Source organism: Miniopterus natalensis, chromosome 1 (genome assembly GCF_054644295.1).
Source record: "Miniopterus natalensis isolate mMinNat1 chromosome 1, mMinNat1.hap1, whole genome shotgun sequence".
Lineage (NCBI taxonomy): Eukaryota > Metazoa > Chordata > Mammalia > Chiroptera > Miniopteridae > Miniopterus > Miniopterus natalensis.
This window is the reverse complement of record NC_142081.1, coordinates 83,319,310-83,341,336: the sequence shown is the minus strand read 5'-3', so window position 1 is coordinate 83,341,336 and position 22,027 is coordinate 83,319,310. Positions and strand designations below refer to the sequence as shown.

Below are 22,027 nucleotides of genomic sequence, written 5' to 3'. Positions count from 1 at the left end.
ACAGGGGACATATGAGAAGCCTGGGTCTTCTCAGACAGAAGGTGGGAACCCAGAACTCACCACCAAGCACACTGCATACAGGGCTTTAATATAACAGGATTGCTCTCAAATCCCAGCAGTTAGTGGCATTCTGGCTTTTAAAGATCAAAATCTGTCTGTATATAACTTATCACTATCTGAAATTATCATGGGTATTTATTTGTTTATTAATCAATTGCCGTTCCCCTCAACTGCTTCCATGACACTGCTGCAAGAGAGCTGGATTCTTATCTGCCGGATGCATAGTTATATTCCCAGTGCCTAGAATAGCTTTTAGAACATAGTAGGTACTCAGTAAATATTTATTTTATAAAAGAATAAATGATATAAATATTAGTATATAGTATTAGTACCAAGTGACATTATTTGATATTAAAATGTCTTTACCTGTTCACCAGTAAAATTCTGAATAAAAGTCATATCTGTGGAGTTAATGATTGAAACCTGAAATCATAGAAATTAGATAGGTTACATCATTTGATACAGAATTGGAGAGAAAAAATTTAATTACAACAAATCATTTTTGGAAAAGAGTGATAAATAGTTAGCTATATGTAAAAGAAAAACGTAAGCCCATAAGAATGATCTTTTTAAAATCCTATTGAACTTTTTGTTTATGGTTAAGTCTGGGGGTCCTTTCAGACAAAATGCATGCTTAGTACTCTGAAGTGGAGAAATGAAATTGGAATTCAAGAACATTGAGAGCAATTAATCAGATGGTCAGTTAATTGACCTAATCAGCATTTTTGTATAGATTCATTTTGGATAAATTCATGCTATTATGAGAAAATGGAGATTATGCCTCTTTCCAATTTTAAGCTGTTACTCATGTAGCAAAATTATTCCTTTTAATCTTTTCCAGCCAAGCCCAAATCTATAAATATTAAAAGCTTACTAGACTTTTAAAAAATAAACAATATTAAAGATGTTTTTATTTAAAAAGTTTTTCTCATCATGAGGTCTATTTATTTCCTTTTCCTATTTTGGAGGCCACTAATTATAACACATTTCAGTAGTATCCCTCCAAAATCCATGCTGCTATTTGGAAGTAGAGTCTTTGCAGATGAAATAAGTTAAGGATCGTGAGCTAGGTAGGCCCTGTATATCTAACAACTAGAGTCCTTATAAGGAAAGGACTGGACGCACACAGATACAGATGGACAAAAGCCCTGTAAAGACTGAGGCAGAGATTAGAGTTAAGCGGCCACATGCCAAGGAGAAGCAGGGGCCACCTGAAGCTGGAGGAGGCAAGAAGAATTCTTCCCTAGATACACTGGAGGGAGTGACCATGCAGACACCTTAATTTCAGGTTTCAGGCCTCTTGAGAGAGTAAAGTTATGTTGTTTTAAGCCCAGTTTGTAGTAATTTGCTATAGCATCCCTAAGAAAACTAATGCACTAGTGAAATAACAATGGATTTTATTATTTCTACCATATGAGACATATTAAAATGTAGATCATATCAACAATCATTCCTAGATTATGCACAAGGATCAGCTGGCTTCATGGGTGTGTGACCTGTGCCCCACCCTTGCTTTAATGCCCAACGATCACTGTCCTGAAATTCTTAAAAATTTTGAACAAGGGGCTCTGCATTTTCTTGCACTGGGTCCCACCAATTATGTAGCTGGTCCTGCACATAGATCATTAAAAAGGACCTAGCTTCCTTTTTAGTAAGCAAACAAGCATGGCTTGGTAGGGGCTTGCTATTCAAGGGCATTTTAAAAGCATTAAAAGTTGTATGAAACAAAACATTTCTGTGCATACATAAGAAAATATCCTGTAATGAATTCTTAGTACTCACATATCCAAAATTCTGTGCTCCTCTTGGAACTCCAGCAACCAATTCTGGTGATAAAAACAGTCATTAGAAGGTAAATTACACATACTTACTTAACAGCTACACAGCAAATCAGTTAAAGATAATATTTTTTAAATGAGTACACCATGTAGAGAGCTGGGAGATTGAAGTCGTGTCTTGCATGCATTGGATTTTGTTTCTGCAGCAGACAGTAAAAACAGAGGACCAAACTTTGTATTTTGAGTTTCAGCAGTCTCTGTCACCAGTCTCTATGTTTCTGCCTCTAGAACATAAGCCTGGCTTCTCGTAGGTCTCTGTGTGATTTGTAGGTTAGGCCTCTTATCCTGGTTTCTCCAGCTTTCACCGTGGTGACATCTTTTGTACTAGTGTAAAAAGTTAACAGTTCCTATCACACTAAAATGTTAAAACAATTTCAGTTTTCTAAGGAAAAGCCATATATCATAGATGATATGAGTCTGTCCCCTGGAAGTTTGTTGGCAAAGGAATTAGGGGGCAATCTGGCAGCCAAGAAAGGAAACTTCAATGATGGAGATACAGGAAACAACTCTGGTGGGAAGGGGCAGGTATTCCAAGGCACGGAGATCTGGCTGTAGATTCAGAAAGTAGTGGTGTTGGTCCTTTGCACTTTGTGCACCTGGGAAGAGTCACTGAACCTATTTTTTTTTCCAGTCACCTGCAATAGGTGGGAGGTGGGATCTCTGATTACCAAAGATCTTTCCAGCTCTCATTTCTATAAATCAACTATTATTTGATTCATTGTGGTTAAAAATTTAGTTTAACTTAAAGAAGAAGGGTCTGGAAGATAGTCCCTTTCCATTCAAATTTCCCTTCCCCCACTCCTGCCCCTAAAGGCAGAGCTCCTAGTCCAGCATTAACTCTATCTGGTGTTCTGAACATTAGCAAAGTTGGGTGGTCATGCTGTTAGCATTAGTAGTCAGAGAAGATTCATTTGGGGCTAGATATTGGACTTTTCAATAGTAAATTAACTCATTTAATCAACAAATATATATAGGCACACATAGGATACACAAGTTAACAAAACAGACAAAATTCTCTGCTCTCATGGAGCTAATACTCTAGTTGAAAGAGGCCATCAACTTAAAACATAGAGTTGCTTCAATGGTATTTTAGGAGCAAATAAGTTATAGTGGAGAAACCTAAGCAGTGCAATGATACAGGGAGTACAGTGTTGGGATGAGGAAGGACTTGTATTAGGGCAGCCAGGGAACAACTTAGAGAGAAGGTGACACTTGAGCAAAGACTGAAGAAAATGGGGAAGTAAATATTATGGAAATCTGGGAGAAGTATGTTCTAGTCAGAAGGAACAAGTGCAAAGGTCCTGAGGTATAAGTGTGCCTAGAGTATTCAAAGGAAAGCAAGAAGGCCATGGTGGCTGGAGTAGAGGGAGTGAGGGGTAAAGGAGTAGGAAATGAGGTCAAAGCAATTAGTGGCTACATGATTGAGTTTTTTAGGTCATTGTGAAGATTTGGATTTTACCCTGAATGAGTTGGAACATCACTGCAAGCAAAGAAGTTACACAATCTGATTTCTGTTTCTGAAGTGCCACTTTGGCTGCTGGGTTCAGGGTAGACTTCAGGAGGGCAAAGATGAACACAGGGAGGCCAGCTAGGAAGCTACTGCAATACTGTCAGCGGGGACTTGGATCAGAGTAGACACTGTGACAGAGGTGAGAAGCGGTCAGACTCTCGTCTTATTTTGAGAGTTTAGTTAGCAGGATTTGCTCAGGGATGGGATATGGATGGGGTGTGGGAGAGAGAATACAGTTCAAGGCTGACTTCAAGATATTTGGCTTGAGGAACCGGGAGGCTGGCATTGCACTTACTGAAATGGAGATGATGGAATAGTGCATGTGTCAGTGGGGAAGGCTAAGGGTTCCGTTTTGAGCACAGGAAGGTTAGGATAGCTATTTAGACAGAGATGCTGAGTAGAGAACTGGACACACGAACTTGGAATTCAGTGCAAGCTGGAGAAGTGAGACTGAATGAGATTACCCAGAGAGAATTCAGTGAGTAAAAAAGAGTCGCCGTATTTCACCCTGGGTCACGTAGATGAGGGGGGAAATTAAAGAGCAATCAGTAAAAGAGATGGAGAGGGAGCTGCCACTGTCTGAGAAGCCAGGGAAGAAATGAGGAGGGAGAGAATAACTCTGTCAAATGCTCCTGCATGGCTTTTGTCTAAGTCATTAAACATCTGTATTTTTTTGTTCATAACATGGGACTACTGGACTAATTTTTTATTGCTTAACTAGACTGCATAAAGACTGACATTCATTCATATGAAATTCTTCAAGACTTAAAAATCTATGCCAAAGTGTCCTTTTTTTGTTTTTCTACAAAATATCGTATACATCCTGGGATTCCATTTATATACATTTTGTGTAACAAAGAATATTACATTTGTAAAAGGTCCTTTTAGGTCATTTTCCCCTTTTCCCCCATGTTTTATAAATGACTTACAGTCAACCATATCTCTCACCTTGCTGAGTGTCTCCTGTAAATTCCCCAGCAGCAACTGAATATCCTGTTTTAAAGAAAAACAAAAACAAAAACAAAATAATTACATGTTTGAGGCTTTACAAATAAATGAGCCATATATCTAGAAAAATGAAAGAGCTACCATAGTACTGCTTTGTACAGAAATCTCAACAAATATTGTAACATAAAACGTTAAGGTTCTATAAAGGGAAAAATTAATCACACCAATACAAACACTTTTGTACTAAATCCCAGAAGCATAATATTTCTGAGTTGGCAACACAGAGCCTGCAGTCACTTTTTAAACCCCACCTCAAAGTGTAAATGGCAACCATTGCATTTTAAAGTCACAGATTCATCATGATCAGACATGACACTCTGAAAGGTATCCCTTGTGCTCAGGTTTTGCTCTTTCTGATCACCAAAAAGGCCTATTTCCTAATTCATTTAATGATGATTTTCCACAAATTTCACTTAGTTCTAAAGTGAGAGGAGATCACAAAACACAACTATTTTTTAAATGCACTGATCAATCAGAATGCCAATTATGATACTACAGGCAGGAAACAATAGTGGTGACATGACATTGTGTGGTTTGCACATAATGAATTTTCAAACATTCTAGCAACTGGAAAGTCTCTTGATGTTGCTCTAGAAACCAGAAAGGCCACTACCATGCTGCCTGCAGTGCAGTTCTGGGCCCCCACTAATGAATAGTCTCCATTACTGGCAAAATATAATTTTATGTGCAGCCCTAGTCAGTTTTGCTCAGTGGATAGAGCATCAGACCATGAACTGAAGGGTCATGGGTTCAATTCCAGCCAAGGGCATGTACCTGGGTTGCAGGCTCCATCCCAAGAGTCTCTCTGTTTCTTTCTTTCTTTCCCTTTCTTTCTTTCTTTCTTTCTTTCTTTCTTTCTTTCTTTCTTTCTTTCTTTCTTTCCTTCCTTCCTTCCTTCCTTCCTTCCTTCCTTCCTTCCTTCCTTCCTTCCTTCCTTCCCTCCCTCCCTCCCTCCCTCCCTCCCTCCTTCCCTCCTTCTTTCCCTTCCTTTCCCTTCTTCCCTTCCCTTCCCTTCTTCCCTTCCCTTCCCTTCCCTTCCCTTCCCTTCCCTTCCCTTCCCTTCCCTTCCCTTCCCTTCCCTTCCCTTCCCTTCCCTTCCCTTCCCTTCCCTTCCCTTCCCTCCCCTCCCCTCCCATTCCCCTCCCCTCCCCTCCCCTCCCTTCCTTTCTTTATCTATCTATCTATCTATCTATCTATCTATCTATCTATCTATCTATCATCTATCTATCTATCTATCTATCTATCTATCTATCTATCTATCTATCATCTATCTATCTATCTATCCCTCTCTCCCTCCCCCCTTCCCTCCTTCCCACTCTCTCTGAAAAGCAAAGGAAAAAATATCCTCTGGTGAGGATTAAACATATACATATATATATTATGTGCAAGAGGCAATTACAGAGCCTATAAAATAGCTGTCAAATCATGCAGGTTATATATCATGGCTGAATCAAAAGAAAGTTAAGAGTCCATCTAAGCTAATAAGAAAAGAAAATTTGTATAAGATGCCAAAATAATATCAAGTCATTGAGGAATAAACTATGTCCGCACATTTAATATGTTTATCTTTTGAGGAAACAAAAGTGTCTTGAGCAATGAATCTCACCAAGGTAACTATCATCATAGGAGGCTGGGGCCACGTCCGTCTGTTTTTCTCGAGCCAGTTTCCTTAGAATATCCTTAAATGAGTAATTTGCAATGATGTCTGCAATACTGGCAGTGATCACCTGACCTGCATTCAAACAAATTATTAAATTAACCGAATGAATGTCTGAACCTCTGAACAACATATACTCCTTTAAAAATGATCATGGAATTGCGTGCATTTTCCATGCTGAAATTTCTTGCCTGCCACTAGAACTGCAAGTTGAAGGTGGTTACAGCTGGGAGAGCTTTCCATTCTAATAGAAAAACCAAAGATTAACTATATGTTTTATTTGTCTCCCTTCACCAAACATAGTCCCTCTACCTTCAAATGACAAACATATCTAAGAGTGAAGACACCTGTAGGCAAAATTTATGTGATTAAATTTTTATTCTAGAACATTCTAGTAGAAGTACCATCATCCAGTTTTGATACCACCTAGCCAAATTATAACTTCTTACTCGTGAGGAAACTGAGGCCCAAAGAGCTTAAGTGCATTCTCTAAGGTCACGTGGTAGTTTTGCTATTAGGTATTTGGCATTACAATGAAGGTCTCCTTCGGCATTCTAATTAGACTTTTTGTCTTCTCACAAAATACAGATGTTTTAAATCTAAATCATTTGATTAAAAGATTGTGAAACATAGCTTCATTAAAGGAAAAAGTTACAAAATTTTTGAGCCCTTTACTTTTTATGCTAAAATGTACACATAGAGCATAATATTATGAAAGTGGGAAGCAGCTAGGTCTGGTGAGATCCAGAATTTTAGCAAATAAAAGGAATCCATGGACACCAACATTGATATGACCAGAAATTTGGTTAATCTCTCCCACAGGAAGTCACTATCAGAAGTCTTGAAATATGCTTGTATTGGTATGAACAGAAATCCAAAACATGGCCAGCAGTTTTCCACTACAATTTTCGTGCCTTCCCATATCTATTATGGACATCTAAGGAAAAAGTGTGATCTCATGTTCTTTGGGAGAAAAACGGAGGAAAGCTTTCAATAGACTAACATTCAATGTTAATTTTAAAGCCAAATTATTCTTTGGGAATTCACAAAAAATTCCCACAGTCTTTTTTGAAGTCCAAAACTAATAAAACTGTCAAACTAGGCCATAAATATATTCAAATGACTGTGCCTGAAATGACTGTTCTTATATTAAGACAATGGTATTTACACATGAATTTCTGAACAATGTCTGTAGAATTTGCCAATTTTCTCTAGGTTAAAGCTAAACACCCGCTTCCCTCCTCTCACATACACGCTGCCTTTTCTTGTTTCCTCTAGCTGCTTCTATTAACATTACAATCTTAAGAATGAATAAAATTTTAAATTATCTATCTCAGAGAAATGCTTCTATATACCCTTGATATGGCTAATTTTCAGCAAATCATCTGTATCAGGCATTTTTCAGTTTAAGAAAAGAAAATAATTAATCAAGTGATTTTAGAAGGCAATCTATTTAAATAGTTTGTAAATACATTTTTAATTTTATACCCATCCACTGCATAAATGATAGATTTTAGTTTGCAAAATAATTTTTAAAGACTAAAAAGTTAAATATTTTATGTTCATAGTTGTATATGTATGAATTAAGCTTAGCAGTAACTTCATATAAAATTTTATCATAAATTCATCTCACCTGTATCTTTCCCATTGCTTTTTAAACATGATCAGGTCTCTTGCAATAAATAAATAAATAAATAAACACCTCTCTCAATTATCCACCTCTCTTAGATGCTACTCTATCTTTATCCTAAACTTTGCAGCCAAATTCAGTCTATATTCTCTGTAATCTCTAATTAGGTATCCTGTCCACACCCATGGCTTCAGTTATCACCACTATGCAAGGGATGTAAGTTGTTGTTTTTTCCCAGCCACGTGGGGTTGGCTAAATGGGATGCTGTGGACCAAATGTCTTCCTGGATACTTTGGACCGGACCAAATATCTGCAAGATCATTTTCACACAGTCCCTCCTCTCTTCACCTAGTACTTCCTAGTCAGGGTTCAGAACTCAGTTCAGGACTGTTTGCTTCCAGGTTAGTTGACCTGTGTAACATCTTTATAAGAAGCAGAGGGTCCTGGTCGGGTAGCTCAGTTGGTTAGTGAAAGGTTAGTGGTTCGTGGTGCTGCATGGGCAGGCTAAATAACCATCTCAGGTGGGTAAATTTAAAAAATTAAAGGGTTGCTCCAGCGGTTAGAGCATCCACCCATGGACTGAAGGGTTCTGGGTTCAATTCCAGCCAAAGGCAAGTACCTCTGTTGGAGTTTTGATCCCCAGCCCTGGTTAGGCGAGTGAGGGAGGCAACCAATTGATGTGTCTCACATTGATGTTTCTCTCTCTCTCTCCACCCCTTCCACTCTCTCTGAAAAGAAATGGAAAAAATAACCTCGGGTGAGAATTTTTAAAAAATGTATTAAAAGGGGACTGGGCTATCCAAAAGGAAGGGCTACACAGCACTGAGCCAAAGGGTATTGGGTCCATGATGGCAGCAAAATATACTTGGGACAGTGAAACAAGAAAGAGCATAGGAGCAGCAACAGGAGAGCCTAGGCTGGGCTGCTCTGGCTCCCTGAGAAGTCAGAGAGAGAGAAGGGGACAGGTTCCGGGACTTTGGAGACAGGTTCGGGGGTAAGCCAGGGACAAGCTGCCACTGCCCATTGCTCCCCTGGTTTCAAGTCCAGTAGGGTCCCCTGGGAGGGATGGAGATGGCACTGGGGCTCCCCTGGTGGAGAGCGAGTGCTGTGTCCTTTGTCCTGAGCTATCTCTCTCTTTCTTACAGGCAGGAATCTTAGGGGAGGTCTCAGGGGAGGGTCTCAATAGAATATTCATCAGCTTTCCAGGTGCTCTCTTTCAGGGTCGTGGTTTCCACTGATTGTTCGGTGCCAGGGCAGGGGGTCATTAGTCAATGTACCTGGTCCTGAGTCAGCCACTTGTCTGGTTTCGCTGCTTATCTGGGCCTGGAGCTGAAATATAACTGAGGCCTAGATGTTATCTTTAGGGAGGAAGGCTCAGGGGTTCTAAACCGCATGACCAGTGATATGCTAGGAGAGGACAAATTACCCTGGGGACAAAGTTCTTGTTTCCCCAGTTTTGCCCCTTGCTAGGCATCCAGAGCTTCCTGCCCTGGTGAGTCTCTGTACCTTAGTTTCTGTACCTGGATTTCTGTACCTGGCCCACCTAACAGAGTGTTGTCCCATGCACCAAGAGGTCGCTGGTTCGATTCCAGGTCAGGGCACATGCCTGGGATGTCAGCTTGATCCCCAGGAAGGGACATGCAGGAGGCATCGGATCAATGGTTTTTCTCTCACATCGATGTTTCTCTCTCTCTCTCTCTCTCCAATCGATCGATAAATTTAAAAAACTTAAGAATCAGAGTAACTCATCCCCTCTGGGCAGATGCTATCCTGCATCTGAATTCAGGTTTTCCTACTAAGCAGACACAGGTTGTATTCTAGCTCCCTGTCAGCCAGTGTTCAGAGGACATAACACACCTACATACAGCCACCCTGGAACAGTCCCCTATACTCTCATGGCCCCATCCTGACACACCTGTCCCACAGTGAGCACCATGCCTGGGATTTCTTAGTACTTGTATGAGTATTCGTCTAATGCCTGTGTCTTTCCCCAGATTGTAACCTCTGTAGGGCAGGAACAATGTCTGAAGTTACTCATTTTTGTGTCCCCAGCATCGAGCACAAAGCCTGGGGTAGCCTCAGTAAGTAGTTAGTGAATAAATGAATTAAGTTGCAAGAGTATAACAAAGTACAAACTGAAATAGTTCATTCACTTGAGAAGCTATGAACATAGATATGAAACTAACATAATAAAAAGTCAATGTTTGATGTTATTCAGTTTCATCAGCTTGTTAGCAACAGCAAGTGGGCAGTCTTCTCTGCTGACAGAACATACCTTGCCAATAAAAACTCCCAGGTCCTCCTACTATAAGGTCTCCATTCTACAAAAGAGAAAAGGCAACAATTGGAAAAGAAAAACAGATTTTTTAAAAGAATGATAAATCATTGTTAATAAGCATCGCTCTAACAATTTGTTGTACATAAAAAAGCAATTTTTAAAAGAGGCCCTTTATATCTGCATCATGCAGGTCATTTGCTTTCCTTTTTTGCTTTCAACTATTTAGTGTGTTATATGATATACTTTTAACTTGACTTAATTGGGTGAGTTGAATTCTCTCCCCTGAGAATATATAATTTCAGTTTTTTGGCACTGCCATAGGTAAGCAAAATATCTACATATTTATGTACAATTTAGCAGACATGGCCTTTCTAGCCCTGGTAATAAAATGAAAATTCCGTTTCTATTTCTCTCAAGGCCACAGTATTGCCTACTTTTTCCATACGTTTGCAATCCCACCTTTCCCAGGAGAGAGAGCAGGAACTTCAAACTAGCAAATACAAATTTTCTTTCTTACTTACAACCCCACCTTCTATACTCTGCATCCTTAACTTTCAGTGGGGGAAAAAATAAAGACAAAGATGTCGGTGAAGTTTATACTATTTTTAAAACAGTGGAATCTTTGCCTCCTATATTCTTACTAGACAGCTCTGCTTTTAATTTTGTAAAAGGATATGTGAATTTTAACACATGTTAAATCTAACTGGTCGGTCAGTTACAGCAAAGAGATAAAACAATTTACAGATGCTTGTGAGCTTTTCAGAAGCACATTTCTGTATTGAGTTTTTGAGATTTTTCATTTAAAAATGATAACCTCAAGGGGTGGGAAGAAAGACTGTTGTTTTTCATCATATGTATTTTTGTATTATTTTAATAGGTGGTCATGTGCATAGATTCCTTTAATAGAAATAAAAGAGTAAACAAAAAAATTTAAAGAAGTTGCCAAAAGAGGCTAGATACATACTTAGTTTCTTTTGGTGGTGGCAGTTTCTTTTGGTGGGGGGGAGGGAAAAGGGAAGGGGGAGGCAGAAAGTAAAAAAAAAAAAAAAAAAAAATCAAACAGATAAGATAAATATTAGAAGCTACAAGAACAAAGGAATTCACCTTATAAAAATCCAGACTAAATCCTGCTTGGCAGTAACCCTGGCCTTCAGGATCAGCATTACCTAGAATGATCAAAATATATTTTTTAACAATCAATTCAGGATATTCTGCTGTTTTCTCTATAGACTTCTAAATTTAAAATGATCCATATGTGGTTTATATTTATTTCTAACTCTATTGCAAGTAATTTATTAGACATATTTCAATCTATTTTCCTGTCCCAAATATCATTGTGATTCTAGACTGATATACACAGGAATGACATCCCTTGGAGTTACTATATTGGGTTTTAGACTCATGTTTGTTTGAAGAAATCAAATCTCCGTCTCTCAACTACTTTCAAGTGGCAGGAAAGTGTTTCTGTGTTGTTCACGGCTTCCTAGTGAAGCCAAACATGTCATTCCTAAAGGCAATGTCTTATTGAGAAAGGGAGAGCTAAACGTGGTCACCTGGGTGGATGCTTTCCGATGGGATCACCAACAGGATTTCAATTTTGATCATCTCTAATAGGAAATTAACTTAAAAATATTCTGTTGTCATTAGTAAAGTCAATTTGGAAATTGCATTTCTGGTTACAGTGAATCTCATAGGGACACTGCAATGCTACAAAGAGAAAACTCTCTAGTAATGGCTAATTTTGCACCCTATGCAATACAATTCACTAACTAAATGTGCAATAGGATCTTATAGGCTGGCCAACACATGGATCCCTAGCTATTGCTATAAAAAGTTTCTAGGCCATTTGGATCAGGAATTTACTACTTGTCACTTATACTTTAAAAGAGTTCCCTAAAACTTCTAAAGTGCTGAAATTAAAACCAAAATGTAGTTCAGTAGGGGGGATCTCAATCATTACATGGTTAGATAGGAATATGTAAATAATTACTTCTCCCTTATCAAGGATATTCCTGAGTGGAAACTAAAATAAGAGAGCAGGAAAGGAAATGCACATCATCACAGGAAAATGTATAGGCTGGGCATGTGCATCTCCCAGAAGCTTTTTGAAATGAATCTGGTCTTTCCAGCTCTTCCTACAATGTTTTCTGTTTTGTTTGGGGATTTTTTTGGTTATTACTTAGCTAATTTTAGCATTGTCATCATCTATTCTTTCCAGATGCTGCTTTTATATTTTAAAATACTTTTCTACCTCATATATTGTGGGGGTTTTTTTAATGATAAGATCTGTTTTTAATTCAAATATCAATTAATGCTTTGTGTATTTTTTTAAGCTAAGTTCTTTTTGCAGCTTTATTAAAGTATACTTAATATACAAAAAAATTATACATTTTAATGTATAACAGTTTGGTGAGTTTGGACATATGCATACATCCATGATACCACCACCGCAATCAAGGAAATAAACGTATCTGTCACCTCCAAAAGATTTGTGTCCTTTGTGTCCCTTGCTCTTTGTTGTTTTTTTTGTGATAAAAACAATTAACATGAGTTTACCCTCTTACCAAATTTTTACATTTTGTTTTTTTAATAATTTTTTTATTTTTCAATTACAGTTGACATACAAATAATATATTAGTTTCCAGTGTACACCTCATTGATTAGACTTTATATAATTTACTAAGTGATCATCCCAATAGATCTCGTACCCATCTGGCACCTTACATAGTTTTTAGAATATTACTGACTATATTCCCTATGCTGTACTTTATATCCCTCTGAATATTCTGTAACAACAAATTTGTGCTTCTTAATCCCTTCATCTTTTTCACCCATCCACCCAACCCCCTTCCCACCTGGCAACCATCAAAATATTTTCTGTATCTATGATCCATTTCTGTCCTGCTTGTTCCTTTATTTTGTTTTTTAGATGCAATTGTTGATAGTCATGTATTTATTGCCATTTTATTGTTCATATTTTTAATCTTTTTTCTTCTTCTTAAAGAATACCCTTTGATATTTCGTGTAAAACTGGTTTAGTGGTGATGAACTCCTTTAGCTTTTTTTGTCTGGGAAGCTCTTTATCTGACCTTTAATTCAAAATGATAGCTTTGCTGGGTAGAGTAATCTTGGTTGTAGGTCCTTGCTTTTCATTGCTTTGAATATTTCTTGCCAATTCTTCTGGCCTGCAGAGTTTCTATCGAGAAATCAGCTGACAGTCTTACAGGAGCTTCCTTGTAGGTAACTAACTGCTTTTCTCTTGCTGCTTTTAAGATTCTCTCTTTGTTTGTTTTAACCCTTAGCATCTTAATTACTATGTGTGTTGGTGTGGGCCTCTTTAGGTTCGTCTTGTTTGGGACTCTGCACTTCCTGGACTTGTGTGTCTATTTCTTTCATCAGGTTAGGGAAGTTTTCTGTTATTATTGAAGTAGGTTTTCAATGTCTTGCTCTTTCTCTTTTCCTTCGAGCACCCCCATGAAGCTACTGCTGGTACACTTGAAGTTGTCCCAGAGGCTCCTTATGCTACCCTCATTTTGGGGGATTTTTTCTTTTTGCTGTTCTGATTGGGTGTTTTTTGCTTCCTTATCTTCCAAATCACTTACTTGATCCTCAGCTTCATCTACTCCACTGCGGATTCCCTGTAAATTATTCTTTATTTGGGTTAGTGTATCCTTCATTTCTGACTGGTTCTTTTTCATGGTTTCCATGCCCATTTACATGCTGTTGAAGTTTTTACTAAGTTCATCTACTCTTCCTCTAAGTGTATTGAGCATCCTTATAACCAGCGTTTTGAACTCTGCATCTAGTAGATTGCTTGTCTCCATTTTGTTTAGTTCTTTTTCTCAATTTTTGTTATTTCATTTGGGATGTTTCTTTGTCTCCTCATTTTGGCAGCCTCTATGTTTGTATCTACGTGTTAGGTAAAGTGGCTACATCTTTTGGGGGTGGTAGAGTGGCCTAATATAGTAGGTGTCCTGTAGGGTCCAGTGGCACAGCCTCCCTATTCACACAAGCTGGGCACTCTAGGTGTGCCTCTCCCCCCATGTGGGCTGTATACACTCCCCTCAATTGTAGTTAAGCCTTGTTGTAGTTAAGCCTTGATTGCTGTTGGCATGTCAATGGGAGGGATTCACACCCAGGCCAATCAGCTGCAAAGACTGGCTGTGATCACTGTAGAGAATCAGCTGTGCAGGGGTCCACTCCACAGGCAGGACATGTTTCAGCAGGGCTCTGGTACCCGCTGAGTCCAATTCTTGAATCTGTCCCTTATGGAGGTGGTTGGGTGCCACTTCAACATGGTCTGAAGGTATCCACTGGGTGTGCTGCCTCTGAGGCCTCCCGGGAGATACAGGCCAAGATTAGCCACTGCCTGTATTCTGCCTGGGACCACCCAGCATGAGCTACAAAGTGATCTGCAGATGGCTATTACTTGTGCTGGCTTTGGGGGTGCCCAGGAGAGGCCAAGCTGTGAACCAAGGCCAGCTGCCACTGATGCCAGGCTTGGAGCCACTTAGTGAGAGGTATAGGGCATGCTAAGGCCAGATGCTGCTTGTTTGAGAGATTTTAGGAAAGTCTAAAGCATGAGCCAAGACAGACCATTTGCATGGAAAGGCACTGGAAACATCTTGGGTGGGCCCACAAGTTCTTGGAGATGGGGAGCTCTCAGGGAATCCAGGTGGGGGGCAGTGATAGCCAGGTTGATGGAGACTCAAATATGGTATACCCACCTGCTGGCTCGGTGGGGGAAGGGCTCAGAAAAGGAACAATGGCCTTTGCCAGCACTTCTGACTGAGAGAAAGCTGCCCTTCCAGCTATCGCTCAGATAGGGGAATTTAGTTCTTCCCCATATGTCCCTGGTGCCTTTTGAGCTAGTGTCCCAACACTGGAGCTCAGAGGGAGTGAGTCCAAGTTAGTCTGTGTGCAGGCCTATTAAGGGGAATGCCTGAGACTCCAGCAGCCCTCTGTCTAAGCCACAACTCCTGCTGGTTTTCACAGCTAGAAGTTATGGGGACTTCTCTTCCTGGCACGTGAACCCTGGGTTGTGAAACTTTATGTGAGTCTGGGACCCCTTGCTCCATAGGGGAGAACTCTGCAGTGGAGATATCCTTCCTGATTTTTATCCGCCACATGTGGGTATGGGACCAATCCACATCTCTGCCCTTCCTACTAGTCTCGATGTAACTTCTTCTTTAAATCTCTAGTTGTAGGACTTCCATTCAGCTAGATTTCAGGTGGTTCTGAATGATGGTTGTTTTATAGTTTAGTTGTAATTCTGATATTGTTGTGGGAGGATGTGAGTATAGCATTTACCTACTCCACCATCTTGACCCCACTCTCTTAACAAATTTTTTTAAAGATTTTTTTATTGCTTTTTAGGGAGGGGGCAGGGAAGAAGGAGAAAGATAGAGAAACATTGATGTGAGAATGAAACATTGATCAGCTGCCTGCCACATGCCCCACACCAGGGATCAAGCCCACAACCCAGACATGTGCCCTGACTTAGAATCCAGCTGTCAACCTTTTGGTACATGGGACAATGCCCAACTAACGGAGGCACAATGGCCAGGGCTCTTAACAATGTTTTAAGTGCATGGCAACTTGCAATGTATTTTAACAAAATTTGTTCATTTTTTCTTTATTTATTTTCTTTTTCTTAAATCCTCACCTGAGGAAATGCTCATCGATTTTTTAGAGAGAGAGAGAGAGAAAAAGAGAGAGAGAGAGAGGCATCAATGTGAGAGAGAAATATCAATCGGTTGTTTTCCCATACATGCCCCAATTGGGGATCAAATTCACAACCTAGGTATATGCCCTGACCAGGAATCAAACCCAAACCTTTCTATGTATGGGATGATGCTCCAACCAACTGAACTACACTGCCCAGGGTGACAAAATTTGTTCTTTATAACTATATTTTGTGCTTTATAGTACTGAATGCTATGAAACTCCTTAAATGCTCATCCTTATAACCTCAAATATCTATGTCCCATTAGAAGTTCATGTGTATAAATATTTGTATGCATCCAGAAATATATGTGAATACATGATATATAATTATGTAAACGTATATATGCAATCTTGAGTGTACTTCAGACATGTATTTTTTAATGCACAAACCTTTCTAAAAATCCTTTTGAAAGCAAACTCTAATATTTTTATTTTTAACAGTGTAAATTATTCAAATGAGGACATATATGACTATGCTTCAAAACAGGAAATTGAAAAGATTAAGAGTAAATAGTAATTTTTCATAAAATTTATTGAGAAAATAACCAACTTCAAATGTTTATTTAAAGTGGTGTTTATAATAGCACGTGGGTTTTTTTCTTTTACAAAGTAAGGCACTCTCTTAGTATTATAGTTCATGAGAGCTGAAGGAATCTTTCTTCCTGGAAATTCAGAGCATCTATAAACTTTACAATTATGTCCCAGAGTGAACTCAGGAATCAAGGGAATCATGCTGACTCTTTACCATTCAAAGTAGAATGAAGGGTGTGTGTAAACCATCCCCACCTGATTTATGAATAACCAAAGAAGGAGCTATCAGTATGTCATTAACATGAATGAGCCCATTAGCACCCACATTCCTCACCGTATCAGTGGAGGGGGTTTGTGGTGTGGAATGAACGTGAGAGCGTTCTTTAAATTGTTTTGAAAATAATATTGCTGATGTTACTGTTCTGTGAGGTTAACCATATGCTCATGAACAAGCTGGCTTTGTGTTAATAAACTGTGAACGCCTGAGGAGAACAAGAAGTCCCCTCCTTAGGTGGGTTGGAGAAAGAAGAAAAACTCATGATTAGAGAGAGACCATGAGGATGTGAAACCATACAGAGTTGAAAGAATTCTTGGAAATTTATTTAGCTATTCTGGAACTCAACATAAACTCCACTTTTATCTTGGTCAAGTTATTCTTTTATTTAGGAAAATAAACAGTACATAAGTTGGCATCATAATGTGTCCACGTAACTCAAGAAGCAAGCCTACTGTGATTTACATTTTCATGTAATGGTTCAAACTCACTTAACTCTTACCCCACAATTCTAGATGGCACATGTTGTATTTTAATCTGAGTTCTCCCATCATACAGGAAGTCAGATAAAAAGGCAGAACAGCCCTGGCCAGTGTGGCTCACTTGGTTGGAGTGTCGTCCTATACACTGAAAGGTCACAGGTTCAATTCCTGGTCAGGGCACATGCCTGGGTTGCAGGTTCAGTTTCAAGTGGATTGATCTCTCTCTCTCTCTCTCTCTCTCCTCCCCTCCTCTCTAAAATGAATAAACGTATTCCAGGGTGAGGATTTTAAAAAGGCAGAAAAAAAAGAGTGACCAGTTTTATAAATGATTATCCTACATATTAGTTGGAAGAATATATCATCAAGGCAAGATGCATGTGAAGGATGGGCTCAGCATTTTAGCTGTAATAGTTTACTCTTATGGGGAAGTACTGTAGTAGGCAGTTAGACAGACATGAGCAGAGCAAGGATGATGGGCCAGGCACAGAAGGCCACCAGGGCAAGAAGCCCTGGGTGCCTAGCACTGGACAATTATAAGGTGGGACCTAGCCTCCAGGGTAACCTTTCTTCCCTAGCATATCTCTGGTCTTGAGGTTGGGACTCCCCACCCTTTCATATCACTGGAGGCAGTTTAGACCCCCTGACCTTTCCTTCCTAGAGATAACATCTAGGCCTCAGTTGTATTTCAGCTCTAGGCCCAAAAAAGCAGCAAAACCAGACAAGCTACCCCACACTGACCTCAGGACTAGCTGCATTGAATAATGACCCCCAACCCCAAAAGGACACACCTGGAAAGCGGCTGAATAGTCTACTGAGATCTTCCCTTGGGACCGCGCCTAAAATCTTCACCCTTAAAACCTTTAGGATGGAGGACCCAGTGCGCTCCCCCATGAGAGCCCACTTGTGCCTTTCCTGTCCCCTTTCCTCTCTCCTTCCCCACATGCAAGTCACCTTTACCTTCCTCACTCCCAAGCTACAAGAACCCTTCTTTTGCCTCTGTAACTTGTTTCCTGAGCCATTTCTTCTACCACTCATTTCTTCTACTTCGGTGATTTTCTAAATAAATGTTCTCGTATAGTTTGAACCTTGGCTCTGAATTCTTTCCTAGCCAGAACTCAAGTGCCAAGATTGATGAACCTTGGTCCAGTCTGACCCCACCCATCTAACACCTGGTCCTGTTCCTGCCACTGCTGGCAGCATCTTAAGCAAATAATGAGAACTATGATATGGATAGGTATAAAAATGGATGAAATAGGTTTAGTATTGAATCTCAGCTCTACCATTAATTTTCTGGGTAGATTAGGGATTTGATTTCTCTTTCTACGTGACTTTTCCCTTTAGCGTAACAACAACAACAACCTCTTACTGAATGCAGGAGCACAGTACCTTCCGTGGAACATGACACAAAATACACCCCTTGCTGCAGCGCTTGCCTGGAAAGTCCCCACCTCCCCATTCCTACAGTCACTTGCTAAGAGAAGCCCTTCCGGTTGTCCTGTTAAAAGCTCCTCTCTCCGCCCAGGCCATGTCACTCCCTTCTCTCTTGACTTGTTATATTTTTCTTTGTAGCATTCTTCACTACCTGACATTATATTAGAAACTTATTTACTCTTTAAATTTTTTATTGAGATATACTTGACATATAACACTGTATTAGTCCAAGGTGTACAACATAATTTGATATATGTATATATTGTGAAATGATCACCACAATAAGTTAATAGCCATCACCACACATAGTACAAGTTTTTCTTTTTTCTTGTGATGAGAGCTTTTAAGATCTATTCTCTTAGCAACTTTAAAATATATGATAAAGTATTGTTAACTATAGTCACCATGCTGTACATCACATTATTAGGACTTATCTTATAACTGGAAGTTTCTACCTTTTCATCACCTTCATCCATTTAGTTCCCTCCACCATCACCACTACCACTGTATCTATGAGTTTGGTTTTTATTTTTTAAAATTCAGCATATAAATGAGACCATACAGTATTTGTCTTTCTCTGTCTGGCTTATTTCACTTAACATAATGGCTTTAAGGTCCATCCACATTGTCACAAATGGCAGGATTTTCTTCTGCATGGCTGAGTATTGCATCGTGTATGTATACCATGTTTTCCTTATCTAGTCACCTGTTGATTAACACCTAGGTTGTTTCCATGTCTTGACTAATGTAAATAATGCTGTAGTGAACATTGGGGTGCAGATGTCTTTTCAAGATAGTGATTTCATTTCCTTCAGACAAATACTCAGAATTGGAATTGTGGAATCTGAACTTATTTATTTGCATGTTTTTTGTCTGCCTGCCCCCCCCCCCCATGGCCCTACCCCCACCTAAATGTAAGCTCTTTAAAGACAGGGTTTGTTTTCTCTTGCTCTGTGCTTTACTCCCTACACATACACTAATCAGTGCTCAATGGGTTCAATAAGTATGTGCTCAATGATTACATGATTGACTCTCATTATCTACAAGAAACTCCGTTTTAAAACCATTTAAAGTAAAATCCTAATTTCACTGACATTCATTCAGCTGACATTTGTCATGATGTAAGAAAGTGGCTAATTTATTTTATTATTTTAAAACAGGCAGTCATAATCTTCTTCATGCCAAAATCTTCACCCAAGACCATCAAAGTTAGCTGTTCCACTCCCCATCGTTTAGATCTCTAACTCTCAGCAGTCCCTTTATTAACCTTCTATTGTCCCTGGTCCATTCTTTGTCTTCACTGATTTATTTCTGATACTTGTTCATTATCTTGTCTCAAGTAATCTTGAATTTTAAAAATAGTAACTGAAATAGGGAAATTTTACTTATAGTTTTTGGAAACTAATTTTGGATTGAGTTTTTAAAAATCAATACCGTAAAATCATCCACTAGAAATATCTTTCTAATGCCATTTTCCTCAATGTGGTCTTCTGAATTATCAAGAAAAAGTATAAAAATCCATTGGTTGCTTTCTGATAAATTCTGATGACCTACATGACACACAGAAAAATGGAAGAGTGCATGAGGACTCTGAGTGTATCAATCAATCAACAATAACGTCCCAACATCCTTGGGTATGCTACCAAGATGAAGTGATTAACAGCCCCGAAGATGGCACCCAGGGCCTCACTTTACAGGATGCTTCCCTGGAAGAGTCCTAGAACTGCCAAATGAGACGAGGGCTCTACATGCAGAGTCTTTTTGGAAAATGAGGTTTAAATGCCTAAAGGAGAAAATTGTATCATGCAGATAACCCGAGTACACAGCTGCCAAAGAAAGCAACAGCCATTGAGAGCACAGGCTGGACAGACCGCTGACATGCAATGTGTCCCCAGGTCCCAGCATGAATGTTCACCTAAAAATACAAGGCCTTTCAAAGTGAGAGGCATATTTATTTAAGATAAGAAACAATAGCTATTTGGGAATTACTGATTCAAGCAAAACCCCAAATAGCGTTCTGATTAGAAAACGAAAGCAAGGGATATTTATGAGAAAGGGAAGGGGAACAATTACATAAATAAAAGACAGGCATATCTATTGGCACAGAAAAGCTAACAGAGTGACACTAATTCTGAACAATGTTCTTGATTTTCTGTCCAGTAGCCATCAGTCAGGTAGTCATAATATCTGCTTTCTTGTTATCTTTGCAAACAGTTCTTTGGGACGCAATGTTGCTTTAGGCCCAGTCCACAGGGTATTTGACCCTGTTATAACATTCCAAAGGTTTGAGACATGAGATACGTAAGGCAGTTCCTTTGGGATGGCAGCTCTGGCTCCATTTTAAAGTGGCTCCATTTATATTATTATTATTATTATTATTATTATTATTTACACTAACTAATACCATTCTTGTGATTAACAAATGGGCAGTCAGCTTTCCTTAAATTGCTGTGTGAAATCTGAATACCAAGTGAGAGAGTTTAAGGCATAAGATAAGGAATGAATCAATTCTACTGCAAAATACCTAAAACCCTGAAATTTTCTAAAACACAAGGAGGATCAGCAGAATTCCACGTCTTGGCGCTCATGTCACAACAAGGCATCCTGTAAGACCGTTAGTGACCTTCATTCCCATCTCATTTTCTTTTCCAACGGCATTTTGACATTACCTGCACGGTCTACAGCAGAAAAGCTCTTGAGCTAAATTTCAGTTTCAAGGAATAAAAATAACTTACTGTTCCGACAAGGAGAGTACTCAGCATATGCACTGAAATTCTGAATCGCTACATAGCAGGTGCCAACGGGGTCCATTTTTGGTGTGGATTGAAGAGTTCTCCAGTGATACAAGGGAGCACAAGCCTGTGAAACATCAAAGATAATAATTTTTTTTAATGTAGATTCCTCGTACTAGGATTTGATTTGACTTGTTGATTAATATACCTAAATTTGTAACAACTATGTTAATTGTTGGGTGAATTAATTGGCTTCCAGCACGCTAATGAGTACCTTGGTAGTCACAGTTTATTAAATTTCCAAAGCCAATTTGTTACCATTGAAGCACCATGGAATTAGAACAAATTAAACATATACAAAGGAATGAGGTTTTCCCCCAGAGGATTTTAAATTAAATAAAAGTAACCTGGCAAAAGTAAATATTTCGTCAAAGCAAAGAACTCATACTTTTTAAAAAATTGGATCTGCATAAAAGCAAATGGTCATTTAAACAGTGAATGAATCAGTGTGATGCATTAAAATGAGAACAAGTTCCGTTTTGTCTAACTGTTGCTTTAAAAAAATCTACTCTCAAGTCAAAGGATGCAGACAAGTTTGTAAACCTATTTTGTGGATTCCCCTAGTTTACCATTGAAGGTGTATCTAACGTCTTTTTAGACAACTTTCTTTTGGATACACTAAGCTCTTATCACAGTGTTCTTGGCTTTATTTTTCACTTACTGGTTTTTATCCACGGCAAACCAAAAATTAATTTAAACAACAGTAAGGAAAACATGATTCTTGTGTGAAACATTCTGGTTGCTTCTTCAGAAGCTTAGGTTCTAACGAGCATGGTATCTGAAAGGATATCAGTGTGAAAGAGGGTATG

At 39.0% G+C, this 22,027-nt stretch overlaps 1 protein-coding gene across 1 annotated transcript in view; it reads right to left on the bottom strand.

The window, feature by feature from the left end:
- The window catches only part of ITGA8 (integrin subunit alpha 8), a 171,610-nt gene that overhangs the window by 122,887 nt on the left and 26,696 nt on the right, over positions 1-22,027 (bottom strand). Inside the window, exons 4-10 of the mRNA XM_087823674.1 lie at positions 21,162-21,285; positions 11,086-11,147; positions 9,979-10,024; positions 6,023-6,148; positions 4,357-4,401; positions 1,843-1,886; positions 427-483 (exon numbers count right to left, since the gene is read on the bottom strand). Coding sequence (XP_087679800.1) covers positions 427-483; positions 1,843-1,886; positions 4,357-4,401; positions 6,023-6,148; positions 9,979-10,024; positions 11,086-11,147; positions 21,162-21,285 — 504 coding nt within the window. The remainder of the gene's footprint in view (positions 1-426; positions 484-1,842; positions 1,887-4,356; positions 4,402-6,022; positions 6,149-9,978; positions 10,025-11,085; positions 11,148-21,161; positions 21,286-22,027) is intronic.